Source organism: Rhizophagus irregularis, chromosome 6, assembly GCF_026210795.1.
Source record: "Rhizophagus irregularis chromosome 6, complete sequence".
Taxonomy (NCBI): domain Eukaryota; kingdom Fungi; phylum Glomeromycota; class Glomeromycetes; order Glomerales; family Glomeraceae; genus Rhizophagus; species Rhizophagus irregularis.
Window position 1 is genome coordinate 333,324 of NC_089434.1, and position 20,589 is coordinate 353,912.

General features: G+C 23.6%; 4 protein-coding genes across 4 annotated transcripts; all 4 read left to right on the plus strand.

Moving 5' to 3' along the window:
• Window positions 1-640: 640 nt before the first annotated feature.
• On the plus strand, window positions 641-1,204 carry OCT59_025864 (uncharacterized protein; the record flags this gene model as incomplete). Its single annotated transcript, XM_025331869.2, has 1 exon — window positions 641-1,204. One exon carries the CDS (start codon window positions 641-643, stop codon window positions 1,202-1,204), a length of 564 nt encoding a protein of 187 aa, XP_025180993.1.
• Window positions 1,205-8,311: 7,107 nt separating this feature from the next.
• Window positions 8,312-9,205, plus strand: OCT59_025865 (uncharacterized protein; the record flags this gene model as incomplete). The annotated part of the gene is made up of 1 exon (XM_025325497.1): window positions 8,312-9,205. One exon carries the CDS (start codon window positions 8,312-8,314, stop codon window positions 9,203-9,205), a length of 894 nt encoding a protein of 297 aa, XP_025180992.1.
• Window positions 9,206-14,592: 5,387 nt separating this feature from the next.
• On the plus strand, window positions 14,593-15,737 carry OCT59_025866 (uncharacterized protein; the record flags this gene model as incomplete). The annotated part of the gene is made up of 8 exons (XM_066142776.1): window positions 14,593-14,650; window positions 14,927-14,938; window positions 15,025-15,069; window positions 15,138-15,206; window positions 15,321-15,365; window positions 15,440-15,511; window positions 15,574-15,642; window positions 15,727-15,737. 8 exons carry the CDS (start codon window positions 14,593-14,595, stop codon window positions 15,735-15,737), a joined length of 381 nt encoding a protein of 126 aa, XP_065992355.1.
• A 3,598-nt stretch (window positions 15,738-19,335) lies between these two features.
• On the plus strand, window positions 19,336-20,341 carry OCT59_025867 (uncharacterized protein; the record flags this gene model as incomplete). The annotated part of the gene is made up of 8 exons (XM_066142777.1): window positions 19,336-19,420; window positions 19,507-19,518; window positions 19,607-19,651; window positions 19,714-19,782; window positions 19,899-19,955; window positions 20,031-20,102; window positions 20,173-20,241; window positions 20,331-20,341. The coding sequence occupies 8 exons, from the start codon at window positions 19,336-19,338 to the stop codon at window positions 20,339-20,341; spliced, it is 420 nt and encodes a 139-aa protein (XP_065992356.1).
• Between the last annotated feature and the right edge of the window lie 248 nt (window positions 20,342-20,589).

Here is a 20,589-nt window from a genome sequence, read left to right on the forward strand (position 1 = left end):
ATGTTATTGTATGTTGTTTACAAATTAATATTAAATAAATTTTACCATTGCGCCATAAAATTTTAGCATCAATACTGCGCAAACGGTCATTATTATTGTATTTAATAATTTTATGTATTACAAATTAAAAATTAAAAATTTATAAGTAATTGACTTAATATTTGTGTCAAAAAGTTATTTATTTATTTATTTATTTTTCGAATTTGATACATGATGCTATTGTAAATCACTACCATTTTTTTATCACAAAAAAAAATTTTTTTTTTTTGTAATTTTTTTTTCATGCTTTTAAAAAAATTTTATTGTGACACTTTTTGGGGTAAGAAAAGAATTTATAATGTTGTACAGTTTAGTTTAAACAAAAGTTCATAATTAGTTGATGATCACTGCGGTTTAATGAATTGTATTTGACGAAAAATATAATGTTAGACTATTTTATCTATTTCATCTTTTGATGTTAGATGTCATTTATTCCTTCATCCGGCATGATCAGTATTTTAATCATTTCTCGAATAGGAGGAAAAAAACGAATATCGTAAAATATAAATGAAAGATCAAACAGAATTTTTTTTTTTTTCAAAAATTAACTTTCTCTTACTTTCATCTACTACTTTTATAAAAAAAGAAGCTTTTCATTATAATGTCGTTGGTAACAAGAGGAAAAGAAGAATTATCTGGTTTCAAAGATATGGAGGAAGATTACAAATGGATACTTCATGATAATTGTAAAACGCATGGAAGTTCGTGTGGTGGCTCTATTTCTGAAAGAGTTGCAGCAGGCGTTTTCGAAATTGATGAAAGTAAAGTTAATGAATTCTGTGAAAATTTTTTCAACTGTTATGACGAACAACCAAAAAAATTTCTTACGAGTGCGCTTAAAGGTTTGATGTTAAGCGATCAATCCGCTATTGAAGATAATTATGTAGATATTAAATACGGGGAGCAGAACGTTGGCAAACCTATTACTGGAGGTTATTTTCTCATGGTGACTGATGAAAGTCCTATGAATGGAAAACGTACATTTTTTTTCGCAATTGCTCAAATTACTAAGGACCCCAGCAATAACCATTACTTTTTACAAGACTATTACTTGGGAAAGCGTGTCCGCGTTGAAAACGCACTAAAGTATATGTTGTACGAAGCAACTAAATACAGAAAATTTTATATAGAAGATCAATTACATTCTCATGTAATTGGAATATAGTGTAAACAATTATATTCCGTACGTAGTAGAGATAAATATTCACTCTCACTATGTTATACTATATTTAATTTTTATTTTTTTTTTGTTTATTGTAAGAATGAATTTGTATTTACGAATAAATTATATTGTTAACAGTTCTAACATGCTCTAATTTCTTAGTAAAACATTGAAAATATATATCATATGACATTTATATAAAACAATTTAAAATATTATTGTTATACCAAACACTCCTTTATATACCTAAAGTCTGGCCCTCCAGAGATTCCAGCAGTCTAAAAACTAAAAAAAAAGAAATGTTATTATATCTCTTTAGTAAAATTGATAGTCTAATCCTTCCTTGTAATAAGTTCAGTTCGTTTAAGTCTTCCTCTACAAAGGAGAAACTTAGTGTGCTAAAAAAAAAGAAAAATGTAAAATATAAAATTATAAAAATCCGAAAAAATCAAGTTTTTTGAAAACTTTTTTTAAAATATAAAAGTAAAAAAAAAATTTAAACGAAAAAAAAATGAGAAAAAAATAAATTGTTTAAAAAGTTTTAAAAGCTAATAAAATAAAATCAATTTTAAAAATAATAAAAAAGAATACTAAATTACAATAAAAAAGTAAATTACGTTAAAAAATTGATATTAATCAGGAAAAATTTAAAAAGGAAGTCATGCAAACTTAAAAATTCATCAACAAGCCTTCAAAAAAAAAAAAATTTAAATGAAAAAAAATAATAAAAATTTCGAAGATAAATACCTTCAAGATGCCCATAGGTTACATAAAAATCATAGTTAATAATCACGTAGCTATGTTTACGCTAAAATGCATATTTACACTTGGTTTTTTTTTTCTTCAATTTCTACAAAAAAATAAAAATAAAATAATATGAATAAGGCTTAATAATTAACATAATTATTTTACATATTTTACATATTTTTATATTTTTAAGATTAAATTACTTTAACCATAGTAATATAGAAAAACTATACTATAAATACGGAATAATAGATCAGGCGCAGACGCATCACACATTACGCAATTCATGATTTTTTTAAACGTAACCAAATTTTCTTAATTATATAGGCAAGTTATATTTGCTTTTTTGATTGCAAGAAATTTTGTTTCAAAAAATTATCTGAACAAAAGTAAAGAATTTCATACATTAAAATACTTGAATATAAATTAATTTAAATAGATTTAATAGTAGCAAATGAATAATTTTAAAACACGTAATTGGAATTTGGATTGCTGAACAACATGTACGAAAACCATTCAAAATCCAAACGATCAGAATCCCACTATAATACTGTAATACAACCCGAATCTCACGTAGGTAAGGCGCAGGCAAAAAAAATTACTAGCTCTAAGCCTCTCTTTTCAGGGCCGGAATTATAATGATGCCATCCAGTATCTAAAAAAGGAAATAATTTCCTGACTAGAGTTATCTGTAATTATCCATAAAAGGAAGGATTTACATGATTATTCGAACGTTTACAAATCATAATCTCGGGTCCACATTTTCCGACACTTTATTATCTTTTTTTTTTAAATTTTACATCATTATTTTTTTCTTTTTTTTTAGATGTAATAATTTGTAATACTTCGATAACAGTAATATTTTTATTAATATGTAATATTTTTATAATGTTTCGCAAGAATTAAATGTTTTTAAAATATTTTTTTTTTATTAATACGTTGCAAAATTAAGTAACAGGTAACAATTAAATATTTTTGTTAATAGTATGTAAAGATTTTTAAAATATTTCGCAAGAAATTAATTTTTTTATTTTAAAAATTAATAATATTATTAATATTTAATAATTTTAATACTACTTTGCAAAATTTTATGAATTAATATTTGTGTTATTAGTTAGAAAAAATAAATTTCAATTTTATGATTTATATTAAAATGTAATTTTTTTGCTATAATTATTTTTAATATACCAGACTAAATTTTAATAAATCATTTTTTAAAATTTTTATATTCATGAGAATTAAGTGTCGGAATATATAATGAGCGTTTGGGATTTTGAATTTTTGGGATTACGATTTGTCAAGAATTTGTGAACGTCAGGTTTATATTGTAACGGGATTCTGATCATTGCCTTTATGAATTACATGAATTACATGAATTACATATTTCAAACAAACAAATTTTTTACGTCTATCTCAAAGCTAAAGTTAAATTTTCCATGTATACTAAACAAAAAGATAATAGTCCCATCCATTTTTATTGTATTTATTTAACAGCAATTTTGTAGAATTTTTAAATTTTACTATTTTGAAAATAAATTGTTTCATAATATTTTATAAATGTATTTTTACCTGCCAACCGCATTAAATATTTTTTAACAAATTTAACATTAGAAAAGTGACAAGCTTTTTCATACATTCTATAATGACATCTTAATAATAATTGCGAAATACCAATTATAATTGCTGATGTTAAATTAATTACTGTATAAGTTACTTTATTGGGCATCCCTATAGGATCATGTTATTTAATTTCCGCTCAATATTGCTAACGCATTACGTCATTTACCAAATATCATTTACATTAGTTTAGCTTAATACTGTACAGCAATTTGAAAAACTGTTACTTAAACTATATTAGTATTATCTATTGAATACAAATGTACAATTATTGAAAATTGATCCGTTTCCTTTAAAAATATCCTGTAAAGTTTCAGTTTCATTTATTGTCAATTTGTTGGATTTGTTAGAAAATGGAATTCGGCTTTCTTGATTGATTTCAGCTAATTTTATTAATAGAAATCAATAAAATAAAATAAAATAAAACAAACTATTAATAAATTACCTTTAAAAATTTCGCGTGCACTAGTAAAAGTTGATTTAAGTTCAATTGGTGTTAATGCTTGCTTATCTGGCATTGAAAAATGTGGCAAAGGTTCTAAAACATCTAAAATTCCATATTGTATAATTAGTATATTGAAAATCAATTTAAAAATTAAAATTAAAACTCACCCGAGCCTTCCATTTGATCATTATCTATAAGAACGTTCATTAAGTTGTTTAAACTAACATTCTGCATTTTTTCTTTAGTTCTTTCATAGCTAGTAAATCCTGAATTTGATTTATGCCGGGTAATTGCCATAACTTCATTGTCACTAGTACCAAGTTCTTTCAATATTCCTACTAAACTTTTTCGGGCGCTATGGTTGCTGATCTTTCGATTGCCAATATCAATACCACATTCTATTACAATTTCATGTAAAAAATTTTTTAATCGCTTTTCACCAACATGAAACTTTTGAAACCAACGATTATAAATAATATAATCTATAAATAAATAAATAAGTTAACTAATAAATGTCATATTACTGAAAAAAATAGCATAAAATGATAAAGTACATTGAACTCACCATCTTCAGACACATATTCTCTTAAATAGAATTCTTTATCGGCATTACCTGGTCTTTTAGAAAAATATTTGTTATAAGTTTCCATTATCATTGGATGATATAGAATTCTTAATTTTTCATCATTTAATGAGCCATTAATACCCCTTTGATTTGTTTTACTTCGAGGAATATTTACATCAAAACCCTGACCATCAGCTCTAAACTTAAAATGAGAATATTGTAATGAATAGTGCTCACCACCTCTAAGAGCTAAGAATAATGCATTTAAAAAAAAGACTTTTTTTAACAATCCAGTGGGTGTGTCAATGTTTAATACTGGTGAATACAGTATTTTTTTACATTCTTCAACAGAAAGACCATCAGCTCCTTGAACATTGGCCTTTCCTTGTTCTGCTACATGTTTCATTTTGCCATCTAATACATCATATAATATTGGAAATTGTTTTCTTGAAGTAAAATCCATTGGAGATAGTGATGATAAATCATTTAAATGTCGGTTTAATGCATGTATAGCACTGAGGATAGATCTAGCCTTGTATTCTTCACCAGAATTAGTCTTCATAACTGTTACGAAACTACAGATTTGACTTTCTAATTCCTTTCTATCAGTAATATCTATGCTTTTACCAGTAAATCCAGCTTTTTCACGAAAGTTTTCAAATTGGTGAACCCAATTTGCTGTGGATTTATCTGTATTTACTACTCTTGACTTCTTTTTGAAAAAATTTATTTCGTCTTCTGTAGGTAAATAAAACTTGAATAGAAAATATTGTATTAGCAAATTAATATAACAATATTTTGGTAATAATAACAACATACTTTATCATTATTTATTTTATTTTTGTTAGTTTTTTCCTTCATTATTAAAATAAATAATAGAATAGGTTGAAAGAAAAAAATGTGTAAAGAAAAAGTAGGGTATTTAAAAAGTGTATATAAAAAAGAATGTGTAAAAGAAAAAACGCGTAAAGAAAAAATGTGTACAAATGAGTGGATTTAAAAGAAAGTTTAAATAAACTTTTAAACGCGTAAAGAAAAAGACGCGTAAAAATTGAAATTTAAAAGAAAGTTTAAATAAACTTTTAAAACATGATCTTGGTGGTCTGCCACAATAAAATCATTATTAGGTAAGAAGTATTCAATATTACCATTTTGACCATCAACATTATATGATTGGCCATTGTGCCACTACGTGGCACAATAACGGCCAATCATTTAACATCGACGGTCATAAATCTTCATATTGAATACTTCTTACCCAATAACTATATAATACTAGTTGATATAATCCTTAGTTTATAAGAAAATAGTTTGTAGTATTTTATTACTTGGCTATAATTATTATCATGTAGTAATGTATTGAAAGTGAATATCTCGATTTTATTCCACAATAAAGATCATTACATAATAAAAAATAAACATTCAATACTATCCAAACGTTTGACTGTCATTGTAAATTAAGTATGTTATGATTTTTATGATAGTAAAACCAAAGGAACTGAAGGTCACATGCACGATTTTATTAGAAACTCATTTGACGCTTTAGGATTCCGATGAATTTGAGGATATTTTAAATTAACAATTTTTATACATATTTAAATTGGGCTGTATACATTAAATAAGTGAACAATTAATAAAGTATAATTAATACAAATTAAGAATTCATACTGAAATGATTTTACAGAGAAATATTACATGGTTAAGAATTAACTGCTAGTATTCGATATTTTTGGAACCTAAGATCAGTTAAATTTGCGCAACCTTTATCACGTGATTTTAAACTTTGTCCTAATGAATAAATTAGCTAATATTACCACGCTAATATTGTAATCGTGTTCACATGGATAATAAAAATAAAAAAATTACCACGCTAATATTTATCAGATCATATAAATTTACTTTTTTATTTATAGTCACACAAACCGAACATTTAAATCGGACAAACACTCCGTTCTCAACTTTTTTTTTAAAAAAATTTAATCACTTTTTTCTGTCCAGTTTAAAATTATTGCGAGAAAATTGTATTATGTCTGATTAATATTTTTTTTTTTATTTGGATAATAATAAAAGAATTAGAAGGTAAAAATAATGGATATGTATTAAAAAATGTATGAAATGTTTGATTATTTCTTTTACCTTTTTAGTAAAAATTTATTTTCAACAGTATTACATAGTAAATCATATAATTGCTTCTAATATCACAGTAAGTATTTATTAAAATCATATGAATTCATATAATAACAGATTATTAATTAATTTTTATTTTTAGTTGATGATTTAAACAATTCAAATATGATAACACGTCCAAAGAAAGTGACATTATTTAAAAGGTAATTAATCATTTAAATTTTTTTCTATTAGTATTAATATATGGCCACTTGATTTTCTGATTTATTTTCTTCATCAGATAATAGTGAAGAATTATTCAAATCATTTAATATATTACAAATAAATCCAAATGAAGGTATATAAATAAATCATTCTATTTTGATTATAATTTCATATCTTGGAATATGATATTAAAATATAGTGTCAAAATTAATAGTAGCAATTGTAATTAATTAATATAATATTTATTTTATCTTTCACTTTTTTTTATTAATTTTATAGATGAAGACAAAGTTTAAGACGATTAAACTTTCATTCAAAGAAGTAAGATGAATTAAAAATTCCCAGATGACAAGTATTTTAACATTACTATATATTAGTATATACATTTATATATTTTAAGAAACATATTTATTTGGCTGCACTTTATTTATTAATCAATAGTATATTATTTTGTTACTTTTTTTCTTATTTAGAATTATTCAAGCATTAAGTTATGGAGTACTAGATAAAATTTTTTTATAAAATTTTAGTTTTTAATTTGAATAATTCATTGTTTTTGTACAGACTTATTCATTAAGTAGTATATTAAAATGTAATGATTTATGATATTAATTTTAATAATTTATATATCTCAATTATTGTTATGCAGATTAATATATGTAGTAAAAGTTATTTGAGTTTACAATAAATAAATTGGAAAAGCAACAATTAAATTTCATATTACTTAAGTGAGGTTGTTATTTAACCATATAGATTGTTCTTAATGTACTGATTAATCATTGAACTTTTTAAATCTGTGAAGGATTTATCAAAAAGATATAATAATGTTAATCTTTTGAATATGAAGTTAATAAGCAAAAGAACAAATTTTCAATATCATATTGAATTTAGAATTCAATCAAATTTATAGTTGGTTAAATTATTGCAAAATAACCATAGTGCAAGCTGAAGATAGTATTACGTAATATAACCTTACAAACTTGATGTATAACCAAACAATATTTCTGTAATTTAAAGAAAACACTAAAATCATCATATCTCGGTTAATATTGATTAAAGTATATATCATTTGATTTGTCTCATTGAGACAAATCCATAAAAAAATAAAAATCTTAATCAAATCATTGGATCAAATGTTATAGCGAAAATTTCCTGGGTATTAAGAGTTCAGGGTTTTAAGGAATTCTGAGTTTAAGGTTATGACTGATCAATCAGATTTTGGAAAGCAATTTTGACTTTATATTGATCAGCTTTGATAAAATATGATATTGATTTAGTACTTTTAGTAATCTTTAATCATAATGTATACGATGTATATATATACTGTATATATATAATATTTATCCCGTATTACGATTCTTTAATCTTTTTAGCAACGAGTTGCATAAAAAACTAAAATTACACCATGTTTAATAAAGCCAACACATTTCAAAATTTAAATAATTGTGCTGATGATTGTGATGTAAATATTCAAATTGGTGAAGGATCTAATTCAGAAATTTTTAAAGCACATTCTAATATATTACGTATTAGATCAACTTATTTTAATACAGCTTTATCATCATATTGGGCAAAAAAAGAAGGAAATATTTTTATATTTAAAAAGCCAAATATTAAACCTGATATCTTTAGAATTATTTTAAATTTCATTTATACTGGAACCATATCTTTATTAGATATAAATAGAGATAAAGATGATAAATTGAATGAATTACTTATTGCAGCAGATGAAATTGGATTAAATAATGAATTAATTGATTATATTCAAATACATATTAATGAATTATCTAAGGAAAATATTATTTTATTATTTAATACTCTTAAGATGATTCCTTGTAATCAAAGAAATTATAATAATATTATTAATTATATTATTGAATATACATTGGAATTTTTTAATGATTATGATGATTATAATTTATTTTTAAAATTATCAGATGATTCTTTAATTTCACTTATTAAAAATGATTATTTTCAAATGAAAGAAATTGATATTTGGAATAATTTAATAAAATGGGCTATTGCAAAAAATCCAACTATTAGTTCTCATACATCTAACTGGAAATCTAAGGAAATTGAAATTATTAAGAATACAATTCAAAAATTTATTCCATATATTAGATTCTTTCAAATTTCACCAGATGATTATTATGAAAAAGTACATCCATTATCTGCACTTTTACCTAATAAACTTAAAAAAGAAATTAATTTACATTTTATAGATTCAAGAATTCCAATAAGTACAAAAATTTTACGACCAAGAATTTTTATAAAAAAGCAAAGATGGAATTATTATTGAAGGTTACATTGAGGTGGATCTAATAAATATCTTTTAACATATGATAGTTTTATTTTTTTTTTTTTCATTTAAATCAATTAAAGACCCATTTTTTAAGTAGAGCCAGAAATATTAACTATGCAATTTATTGATTCAAAGAATGATAAAACTTGGTTTTAGTTATAAATTATGATCTTCAAATATTAGCTAATACATAATTACTCACATAGATTATGGAAGAAATATTATTTCACCTGGAATTTTTAATATTGAAGATTATGAAGTATTTCAAGTTGGATAAATATAAAATATTGAATAACATGTTTTGTTTTTTTCTTGTATGCATATAATTTTATATATATAATAAACATGATCTCTATCATCAAAACATAATAACATCAATAAAAAATGTATACTCTTATTAAATTACAAATTCATTAATATATTTCAACAAAATTTATAATTAGTTAATATAATGAACAAATTAATAATCGATCAAATTAATGCCAGAATGAAACCATCATAATGCGAGCTGAAAAATTACTATATATTCCAACCACGTGATATTGTCGTTACGAATTATCAATTGAAAAACATATTACTGTTAAAATTTAAATTACAAATTATTGTCTTTTATCATTATTTATCGTAATGAAATATGAAAATTTATTATAATTTATTATGAAAGTAATTGACATTTACCAATATTTTGGACATGTAAGTTACCAATAGTTTTTTTTATCTTATTAAATCACGTACTGCATATGAAATTAGTAAATTAAAATAATCAACTCATATGACTACAGTAGCTCTATTACTTAGATGAATATATATAAATTTTTAAGTAAAAAAAAATAAACAAACCAACCTAGTTATAATTATTTGTTTATCAAATTTTATTAATAATATAATTTTTGTACAGTAATTTCTCCCAAATAATTCAAAAAGTTAATTACTAACCTTATTATTATGTAAATTTACGAAATAATACTGTATTTACCAAATGTAGAAATCATAAAATTTTAATCACAATTGATGTATGTCCACCGAGAACTAAAGATCCAGTAGAATTTTCTACTTTTGGTGTTGATCACTTTTTTGAGGTTGATAGATCCGATGCCATCTGTATATAACGATAAATAAAGTATACTCCGTTTATAATCACATGATTACATACTAAGACCTGCACTTCCACAGTAACACCACTAAATTTTTCACTCCACGTGACCTAATAATATTCATCACCGGCATCACACCCCACCGCGTTTTCACTGTTTATATTTATCCGAGGGACGGTTTTTTTGCCTTCCAAAATTATTTTTCACAACCCCTTAAATGTCACCGGTCACGTGGGGTGAAATTTTAATTATAAAATTGGTGGTGTTACTACGGTAAATCTAATACCTGGAAGTATTAGCTGTGGATAACTCATTACGCTATATCCTAAGTCCTAACTTCTATTATTCTGCAGTTAAAGTAAATTAGTATCTCTATGAAATCGTACCAAAAAATAAAATAAAATAAAATTCATTTATTTCATCTATAAAATTTTGCATAATATCCTTTCAAATAATTTAAAATCATTTAATTTTATATTACAAAAACTTCCATTCTCTTACAAAATTTTACGTTTTTAGTCAAAATCTGGATGAATTTTTTATTGAATTTTTTTTTGCGTAGCTCTTTAATTTTATCCAGTGAACCTTATTTAATTGCTAATTATTATACGCCAAATTTACCATTACTATAGGACATGCATTTTTTCAGGGCTGGGACTTAGATAATACCAGCAAGCATCAGATAAATTCTGGCTGACATTATGTATAAGAATTTTGTGGAACCAATTACTAATTTATTAAATTTTATATTAAATACAATTCCATGAAGCTTATTTACAAATGAATTTCATTATTAATAAAGCTATGAATAAAGATTAAAGAGGACCCCGGAAGAGGTAACAATACAGAGTTTGTACCAAACTAACGTGTTGATTTTCCTTTTTTAGGTAAGTCCGGTGGCATTATGTAATTCTGGCCCTGAAGAGAAATCTATAATTATTTATATATTGCTCGGAGTCCTGAAAAATGAATTGTCGCGAAGTTTATTTTAAAAGCTATAAATTCTATGAAATAGACTTGGTATGTATTAAATCCTGATACCAGGTATATATGTTTCCCCAATATCCTAGATCATGAGTTTTGTAATGTTGATAAAGTCAATTCTAAATTTTACAATAATATTAACACATTCATATTTTCCCTACTTTTATTTTTAATTTTATAGAGAAAAATATTATACATGAAAATAACGTTCCAGAAGCTAAAATGAAAAATACTAAATTATTTAATAATTAATCAAATTTCAAGATTAGATTTTTATTTGGTCCGCAGTCAAAAAATTTATATGTATGCGAGATCGATCTGGATATAATCCTGATTTTTTTTTGTGTAATTCGGATGATTGTATTTATAAACCAAAATGTAATTAGTTCTAATTTATTTTATGAAATAACTAGGTGCTAAAAGTAGTTAGTTCCCGGTTAGCCAAAGAAACTTAATTACTTAAAAACCTTTTAATTTTATATCATAAAAAATTTTGAAATAAAACACTTATGTTGGATAAATAATGTATATAATTCTTTTCGTTAAATTCAAGGATCATATTGTTTATCTGAAGTTCTACAACAAATTTCTTAATTTTACTTTGCTATATTTATTATATTTATTATATTTATGCAATTTCACGTGTTTAACAAAATTTAAATGAGAAATAAATAAATCTTGACATTTTAAAATCCAAATTTAAAATGTTAATAAATATGCAGAAATTTATATTTGAGTTTACGAACAAATTTTCTTTTGTGATAATTCCTACCGAGATTTTATTAACTTAGTTTTTTTAGATACTGGCGATACTGGCTGACGTTACTTGCCTCTGTATATATACAGCAGTGCTTAGCCCGCTCATATTATAATTTATAGTTACTGTTGTTCGATTTTCCAATATTTTTATGAAACATCCAATTCCTATTGGTCACCACAGTATTCCTAACTAATGACCGGCAATTATTGGATGATGTCTGTCGAAGATCGATATTTCTATTCTCCATCCAATAGCTATTTAACATTGTACGGTGTCGTATTTATTTGTATTGATTATTGCCTGATATCAATATTGTACGATAATGGAAATATCGATCAAATAAAAATTAGCACCTATAAGGCCGTGCGATAAATTAGTTTAATCATTAACGAAGATTTAATAATATCAGATATAATCACAAGATCTAAGAATGTTTACTGATTATGTACAATAGATAATATCATGTAATAAACATTAGATATTAAAGAATTTTTAGCTAGTTCAGGTTAATTGAACCGTTAGAATGTTGGAAGAAATAAAATTATTTAAAATAATAGGTTTGAATATTCAAATTCACAAAAATTTTCATAAAGCTATTCATTTTAAATTAATTTTATCTTTCTTCCTTTTATTTAATAAACTATAGCCGTTCAAGATTATAAATTTTAATATACTCTTTTGATACAAGCTTAGTAGTATTTGCAAAGAAAAGAATAAAATAATTCTTTATACTGTTTGTATACCATTTAATAAACATTTCATTCAATAATTTTGTTTAGTTTATTTTTACGTCACTTCTCTGTCATAAAAAAATTCGATTATTTTTTTTTATCATTGTGAAATATTTCTATGGTAATAAATTAATATAAAATAAAAATAAATGTTCTTTGATAAAATATTATGTACACGAATATCGCGAAAAATCAAATAAAAGTATTATATTAAAAAAAAACTAACAATAAATGTATTAAATAATAAGAATAATCATAAGAAATATTTAAAATAAATGTTTTTTGCCATTTATTTATTTATTTTTTTTGATTAAAAGCTATAATCGTTTTAAGATGAATGTTCTTATGCTTTGAATAAAAATCAAGAAAATTATTAATTATTTAAGTACAAAAATTTTCTAGTACTCAGTTAATTTGCTGTGCCACATTACAAACCAATTAAATTTAGGTTAAGGCTATCTTACTAAATTCGTTGAACATATAGTCACATGATAGTCACACAACATTTGGTAATACATAAAACGGATGAAAAACTCCGCTCCTAAATTTTTTTAAAATTTTTTTTTTCACGATTTTAAACATTTTATAAGAAAATTACATTATGTCTGATATACGATATGAATTAGTTAATGCTGCAATTAATAGAGCAATTACATCAATAGATTATAATATTTATGATGATTTTCATAAACAACATGAATTTAAAAAACAAACTATACTTGCTAATAATTCTCTTACAAATGATGAAAAAACTTATGCAATAAAAAATTTGAATAAGACATATGACAAAAATAAAATTTTTTATAATGAAGGAACAAGAAGAACTTGTGAAAATTGTAACCAAGAATGTTTAGCTACATTATATTGTGAATATTGTGTTCAAAATTATTTAAAAGCAAACTTTTCAAATTGGACATCTGGAAATAATGATATTGATAATTTAATACAAAAATGTCAAATTGAAACACTTAGACCAGATAAAATAATTGAATGGATTCCATATAATAATTTACAAAATATTGAATATTTAACAAAAGGTGGATTTTCTGAAATTTATACAGCAGATTGGATTGATGGAGGATATGAAGAATGGGATTCTAAAGAACAAAAATTAATAAGATTTGGAAGACAAAATGTAATACTTAAAGGTTTAGAAAATGTTGAAAGTGCAAATCAAAGATGGTTTGAAGAGGTTTGTAATTTAATGTTATTTTATTATTATTTTCAGTTTTAGTAAATAATAAAATTTTATTATGTATATAGGTAGAATCACACTTAAAAATAAGCAATAAATGGCCACAAATTGTTCAATGTTATGGTTTAACACAAAATTCATCAAATGGAAATTATATGCTTGTAATAAATATTATGGATATAGATTTAAGAAAATATATACAACAAACTCAAAATCAACTTTTATGGAAAGAAAGAATAAAAATTGCTTATGATATAACTCTTGCACTCAAGGTTATTCACAGGGAAAATGCAATTCATAGAGATTTACATTCTGGAAATATATTGTATTCGGAACTAAATCAAAATTGGCGTATTAGTGATCTTGGATTTTGTGGACCTGCAGATAAATCAACAGAAAGTATATATGGTAATCTTCCTTACATAGCGCCAGAAGTTATTTCTGGAAAGAATACTACAATAAAATCTGATATTTATAGTATTGGAATGTTATTGTGGGAAATTTCATCTGGACAACCTCCTTTTAATTATTATGAAAATGATTATAAACTTGCATTGAATATTATTAATGGAATGAGACCAAAAGTAATATCAGGAACTCCTTTAAAATATGAAAATTTAATGAAACAATGTTGGGATGCTGATCCATCAAAAAGACCTGATATTAATACACTTGAAGGTGAAATTTATGCACTTCTGCAATATTATCAAAATATATCAGATGAAATACTTCAACAAGAAACAAATATTAATTTAGAAAAAAACATTCTAATAAACAACACAATGTCAAAACATATAAATAGTAAACTGTTTACAAGTAAAATTCATCAATTTAAAAATTTACCTGAACCAAAAAATGCAGCAGAAGGTATATTTTAATATTTATTATATTTATTGACAATTAATAGTTTTTCTTTTAAAATATTAATATTGTTTTTAATTTAAATAATAATAGAAGAACAAGAAGGTAAAAATAATGGATACTATGTATAAAAATATGTGAAATATTTGATGATTTTTCTAACTTTAAAAAAAAAAAATCATTTTTAATAGCATTTCATAGTAAATCATATGATTGCTTTAATATTCCTGATAATAGTAAGTAATTAAATATATTGATACAGTATATACAATGCAAATTATTAATTATTTTTTATTATTACTAGTTGAAGATTTTAACAATTCAAGTAATCAAAATTATGCTGGCACATCCAAAGCAAGTAGTATTTTAAAAGGTAATTAATCATTTAAATATTAATTTTTTTTTTTGTAACAATATGAACTTATAGTTGTTTGATTTTTAATTTGTAACAATTATAATTATTAATTTGTCTTTGAATAATTTTTAGACGATAGTAAATCATTTAATGAATTACAAATAAAATCAAATAATGGCAAGTAGATAATTATTCTGTATTTGATTAGAATTCCCATTCCTTGAAATATAACATATTTTACATTTTTATAGATAATCAAATCAATTACGGAAAAGAAATAGTTGAACAACAACAAATAAAGCAATATAATCTCAACATTGAAGGTACGTAAAATTGCAATAATGATTAATTATGTAATATTCGTTATATATCTTTTTTTTTATAGATGAAGATGAAACTTATGATGATAAAAACTTTCATTCAGAAGAAGATGATGTATTCGAAATTCCGGATGGCAAGTATTTCACCATTATGTTCTTTATATTTTTGCAAGAAACATAGCTATTGCATTTATTTATTTATTAATTAATTAATTTAGATGGATTTTAAATTATTTAATATCCGACGGAATATATTTTATTACTTTTTTTTGCTTTTTATTTAGAATTATTTAAACACTAAGTATAGAGTAGTAGGTAAAATTTTTTACAAGTTTCTTTCTTAGTTTGTAATTTAAATAATTCGCTATTTTTATTATTATTGTTATATAACTTCGTTATTCATTAAATTAACTTTTTCGATAACATAAAAATTTTGATCTACTGCAAATAAAATTATTTTGTATACGGGAGTGAGAAGTATGATACTAATTTAATGAGTTTACACTTTATAATAAATAAGTCATAACACTGTCGTAACGATAGGATCAATTAATGACTAAAATTTTTATATTTGAACAAAGTGGATATGATTTGTTTGTTAAATTATGTTCAATTGCTGTATAAAGGATCATTAAAAGAACGTAATAAAATTAACTCTTTCAATGATATAAAATAAGTAAAATAGAAGTATAAAAATATTTCAGCTCTCTATCAATTTATCACGTGCATTTTTAGTCCTGATGATCATGAACGAAACCATCATAATTCTTACTGAAATTACACTCAATCACGTGATATTTCCGTTAACGTTAACGATATGGTTAATTGTTATAAAATGCAGTATTTAAATAATTTTAATATATAATTTAATGATAATTACAAAATATTGGATCATTAACAAATTACATGTAAATATGTGGAATGTATGGATAATTTAATAATGAACTATATTAAAATTTGAATTACAATTTATTTCATCATTGGTAACGAAATATGAAAATATTTAATTCCCGTTTACTAATATTTGGGTAAGTAATACACAGTGAAATTCGATAAACCGGATCTATCGGTTCCACTAAAAATATCCGGTTTATCGGGATATCCGGTTTAGCGAAAAAATTTCGATATATTGAAAATCTATTATTGAATTTTTAAAAAATTTTCATGCTAATAAAACTAATATACACTATAATTTGATTTTTTCATCTAGTTTTAAGTTATAGAGGTCATGAAAATGAATATAAAATATTTTAATTGAATATATAAGTAACACTTAACTTCAGCCGGAATTAAGATTTTTATAATTCCGGCCAAATTCAAAATTTACCGAATCACGTTACTTAAATTTTATTGGTTACCAGTCACGTGATCCGGTTTATCGAATCATTTTTACTATAGCTGGTTAGAAAATTGATCCGTTATAGCGAATATCGAGCTTTTACTAGTAAACTCCGGTATATCGAGCCTATTTTAATATACGTGATTTGGTTCCAGCAAAAAAGTCCGGTTTAGGCCCAAATCCGGTTTATCGAATATCCGGTTTATCGAATTTCACTGTGTATTATTTCATCCTTTAAAGTGTATTAAAATCACATACACAATTATAACTATAGAAACTACAAGGCTAAAGCAATAAATTCTAGACTCTACTATTTAGATGGGAATGGCTCAAAGCCAGCTTATCTGTTATTACTTTATCACAGTATCGATAGAATCAAAATTGGGACTTCGTAACTTTATTAATAACTTTAAATTAGTATTATTAATATATGGATATTCTTGGCCATAGTGCATTTGAATAATTAATGTTAGTTTAGTCTACTAGTCACATAGTTGTAAGATACTTTTCCTTCAAAGAGGCACAAGAAAATTCTGTTTATTTGTTAAGAACGCCCGCAGTAGTTGACCTATACTATCAGTAACTTTATTTAACAAGCTCGTCTACAGTGTGCTTCATTCTATTTTTATTGTTACGGCTCATCTATAAAAATTTTTTATCTAACGAATTATATAATTAAATTTTTATGAAAAAGAATTCCTTTCTGTCGTTCAAAATCTAGTATGATATTTGTCTATCATATTATATTACGTGATTAGTTTTATTGAGAAATAAATTTTTTTGTTCTATTTAAAAAAAAAATTTAGAATTAAGAAATTAAATCTTGTAATTAAAATTCAATTTTAAAAAATTTTAAAATGTAATTTCACTAAAGTTATTATTAAATTTAGACCAAAAATAGAAAAATTATGATTAGCGTTAAATTATTTTGCCGAAAAGCAGATTATTACTAAATTCGTTTGTTCATTTTTGTATTTATAGTCACATGATAGTCACACAACATTTGGTAATACATAAAACGGATGAAAAACTCACTCCTAGATTTTTTAAGTTACAAAATTATTTTAAATTTTTTTTTTCACAATTTTAAACATTTTATAAGAAAATTACATTATGTCTGATATTCGAATAGAATTAGTTTATGCTGCAATTAATAGAGCAATTACATCAATAGATTATGATATTTATGATGATATTCATAAACAACATGAATTTAAAAAACAAACTATACTTGCTGATAATTTTCTTACAAATGATGAAAAAACTTATGCAATAAAAGAACTGAATAAGACATATGACAAAAATAAAATTTTTCTTAATGAAGGAACAAGAAGAACTTGTGAAAATTGTAACCAAGAATGTTTAGCTACATTATATTGTGAATATTGTGTTCAAAATTATTTAAAAGCAAACTTTTCAAATTGGACATCTGGAAATAATGATATTGATAATTTAATACAAAAATGTCAAATTGAAACACTTAGACCAGATACTATAATTGAATGGATTCCATATAATAATTTACAAAATATTGAATATTTAACAAAAGGTGGATTTTCTGAAATTTATACAGCAGATTGGATTGATGGAGGATATGTAGAATGGGATTCTAAAGAACAAAAATTAATAAGACTTGGAAGAGAAAAAGTAATACTTAAAGGATTAGAAAATGTTGAAAATGCAAATCAAAGATGGTTTGAAGAGGTTTGTAATTTAATGTTATTTTATTATTATTTTCAGCTTTAGTAAATAATAAATTTTATTATATATATAGGCTGAATCACACTTTAAAATAAGCAGTAAATGGCCACAAATCATTCCATGTTATGGTTTAACACAAAATTCATTAAATGAAAATTATATGCTTGTAATACATAAAGCAGATATAGATTTAAGACAATATTTACAACAAACTCAAAATCAACTTACATGGAAAGAAAGAATAAAAGTTGCTAAAAGTATAATTGTTGCATTAGATGCTATTCACGATGAGAATGCAATTCATAGAGATTTGCATTCTGGAAATATATTGTATTCGGAACTAAATCAACAATGGTTTATTAGTGATCTTGGATTTTGTGGACCTGCAGATAAATCAACAGAAAGTATATATGGTAATCTTCCTTACATAGCACCAGAAGTTATTTCTGGAAAGAAAACTACAGTGGAATCTGATATTTATAGTATTGGAATGTTAATGTGGGAAATTTCATCTGGACAACCTCCTTTTAATCATTATAAAAATGATTATAAACTTGCATTGAATATAATTAATGGAATGAGACCAAAAGTAATATCAGGAACTCCTTTAAAATATGAAAATTTAATGAAACAATGTTGGGATGCTGATCCATCAAATAGACCTGATATTTATACACTTACGGATGGAATTTATGAAATTCTGCAATTTTATCAAAATATATCAAATGAAATACTTCAACAAGAATCAAATAATAATTTAGAAAGAAACAAACTAATAAACAACACAATGTCAAAACATATAAGTAGCAAATTATTTACAAGTAAAATTCATCAATTTAAAAATTTACCTGAACCAAAAAATGCAACAGAAGGTATATTTTAATGTTTATTATATTTATTGATAATTAATAGTTTTTTCTTTAAAAATATTAATTGTTTTTTATTTAAATAATAACAGAAGAACAAGAAGGTAAAAAATAATGGATATGTATTATAAATATGTGAAATATTTGAATATTTTTTCCAACTTTTTTTTAAAAAAAAATCATTTTTAATAGCATTTCATAGTAAATCATACGACTGCTTTAATATTCCTGATAATAGTAAGTAATTAAATATATTGATATATACAATGCAAATTATTAATTATTTTTATTATTACTAGTTGAAGATTTTAGCAATTCAAGTAATCAAAATTATGCTGGCACATCTAAAGCAAGTAGTATTTTAAAAGGTAATTAATCATTTAAATATTAATTTTCTTTTTTGTAACAATATGAACTTATAGTTGTTTGATTTTTAATTTGTAACAATTATAATTATTAATTTGACTGTCTTAATAATTTTTAGGCATGAGTAAAAGATTATCTAAAGTATTTAATAAATTACAAATAAAATCAAATAATGGCAAGTAGATAATTATTCTGTATTTGATTAAAATTCCCATTCCTTGAAATATAACATATTTTACATTTTTTATAGATAATCAAATTAATTACGGAAAAGAAATAGTTGAACAACAACAAATAAAGCATTATAATCTTAACATTAAAGGTACGTAAAATTGCAATAATGATTAATTATGTAATATTCGTTTATACTGTATATCTTTTTTTTTTTATAGATGAAGATGAAACTTATGACGATAAAAACTTTCATGCAGAAGAAGATGATGTATTCGAAATTCCAGATGGCAAGTATTTCACATTATCATTATGTTCTTTATATTTTTGCAAGAAACATAACTATTGCATTTATTTATTAATTAATTAATTAATTTAGATGGATTTTAAATTACTTAATATCCGACGGAATATGTTTTATTACTTTTCTTTTGCTTTTTATTTAGAATTATTTAAACACTAAGTATAGAGTAGGTAAAATTTTTTACAAGTTTCTTAGTTTGTAATTTAAATAATTCTTTATTATTATTGTTATTGTTATGTAACTTCGTTAACTTTTTCGTTAACATAAAAATTTTGATTTATTGCGAATAAAATTAAATTAATATTATACTTCTCGCTCCCGTATACAAAATAAT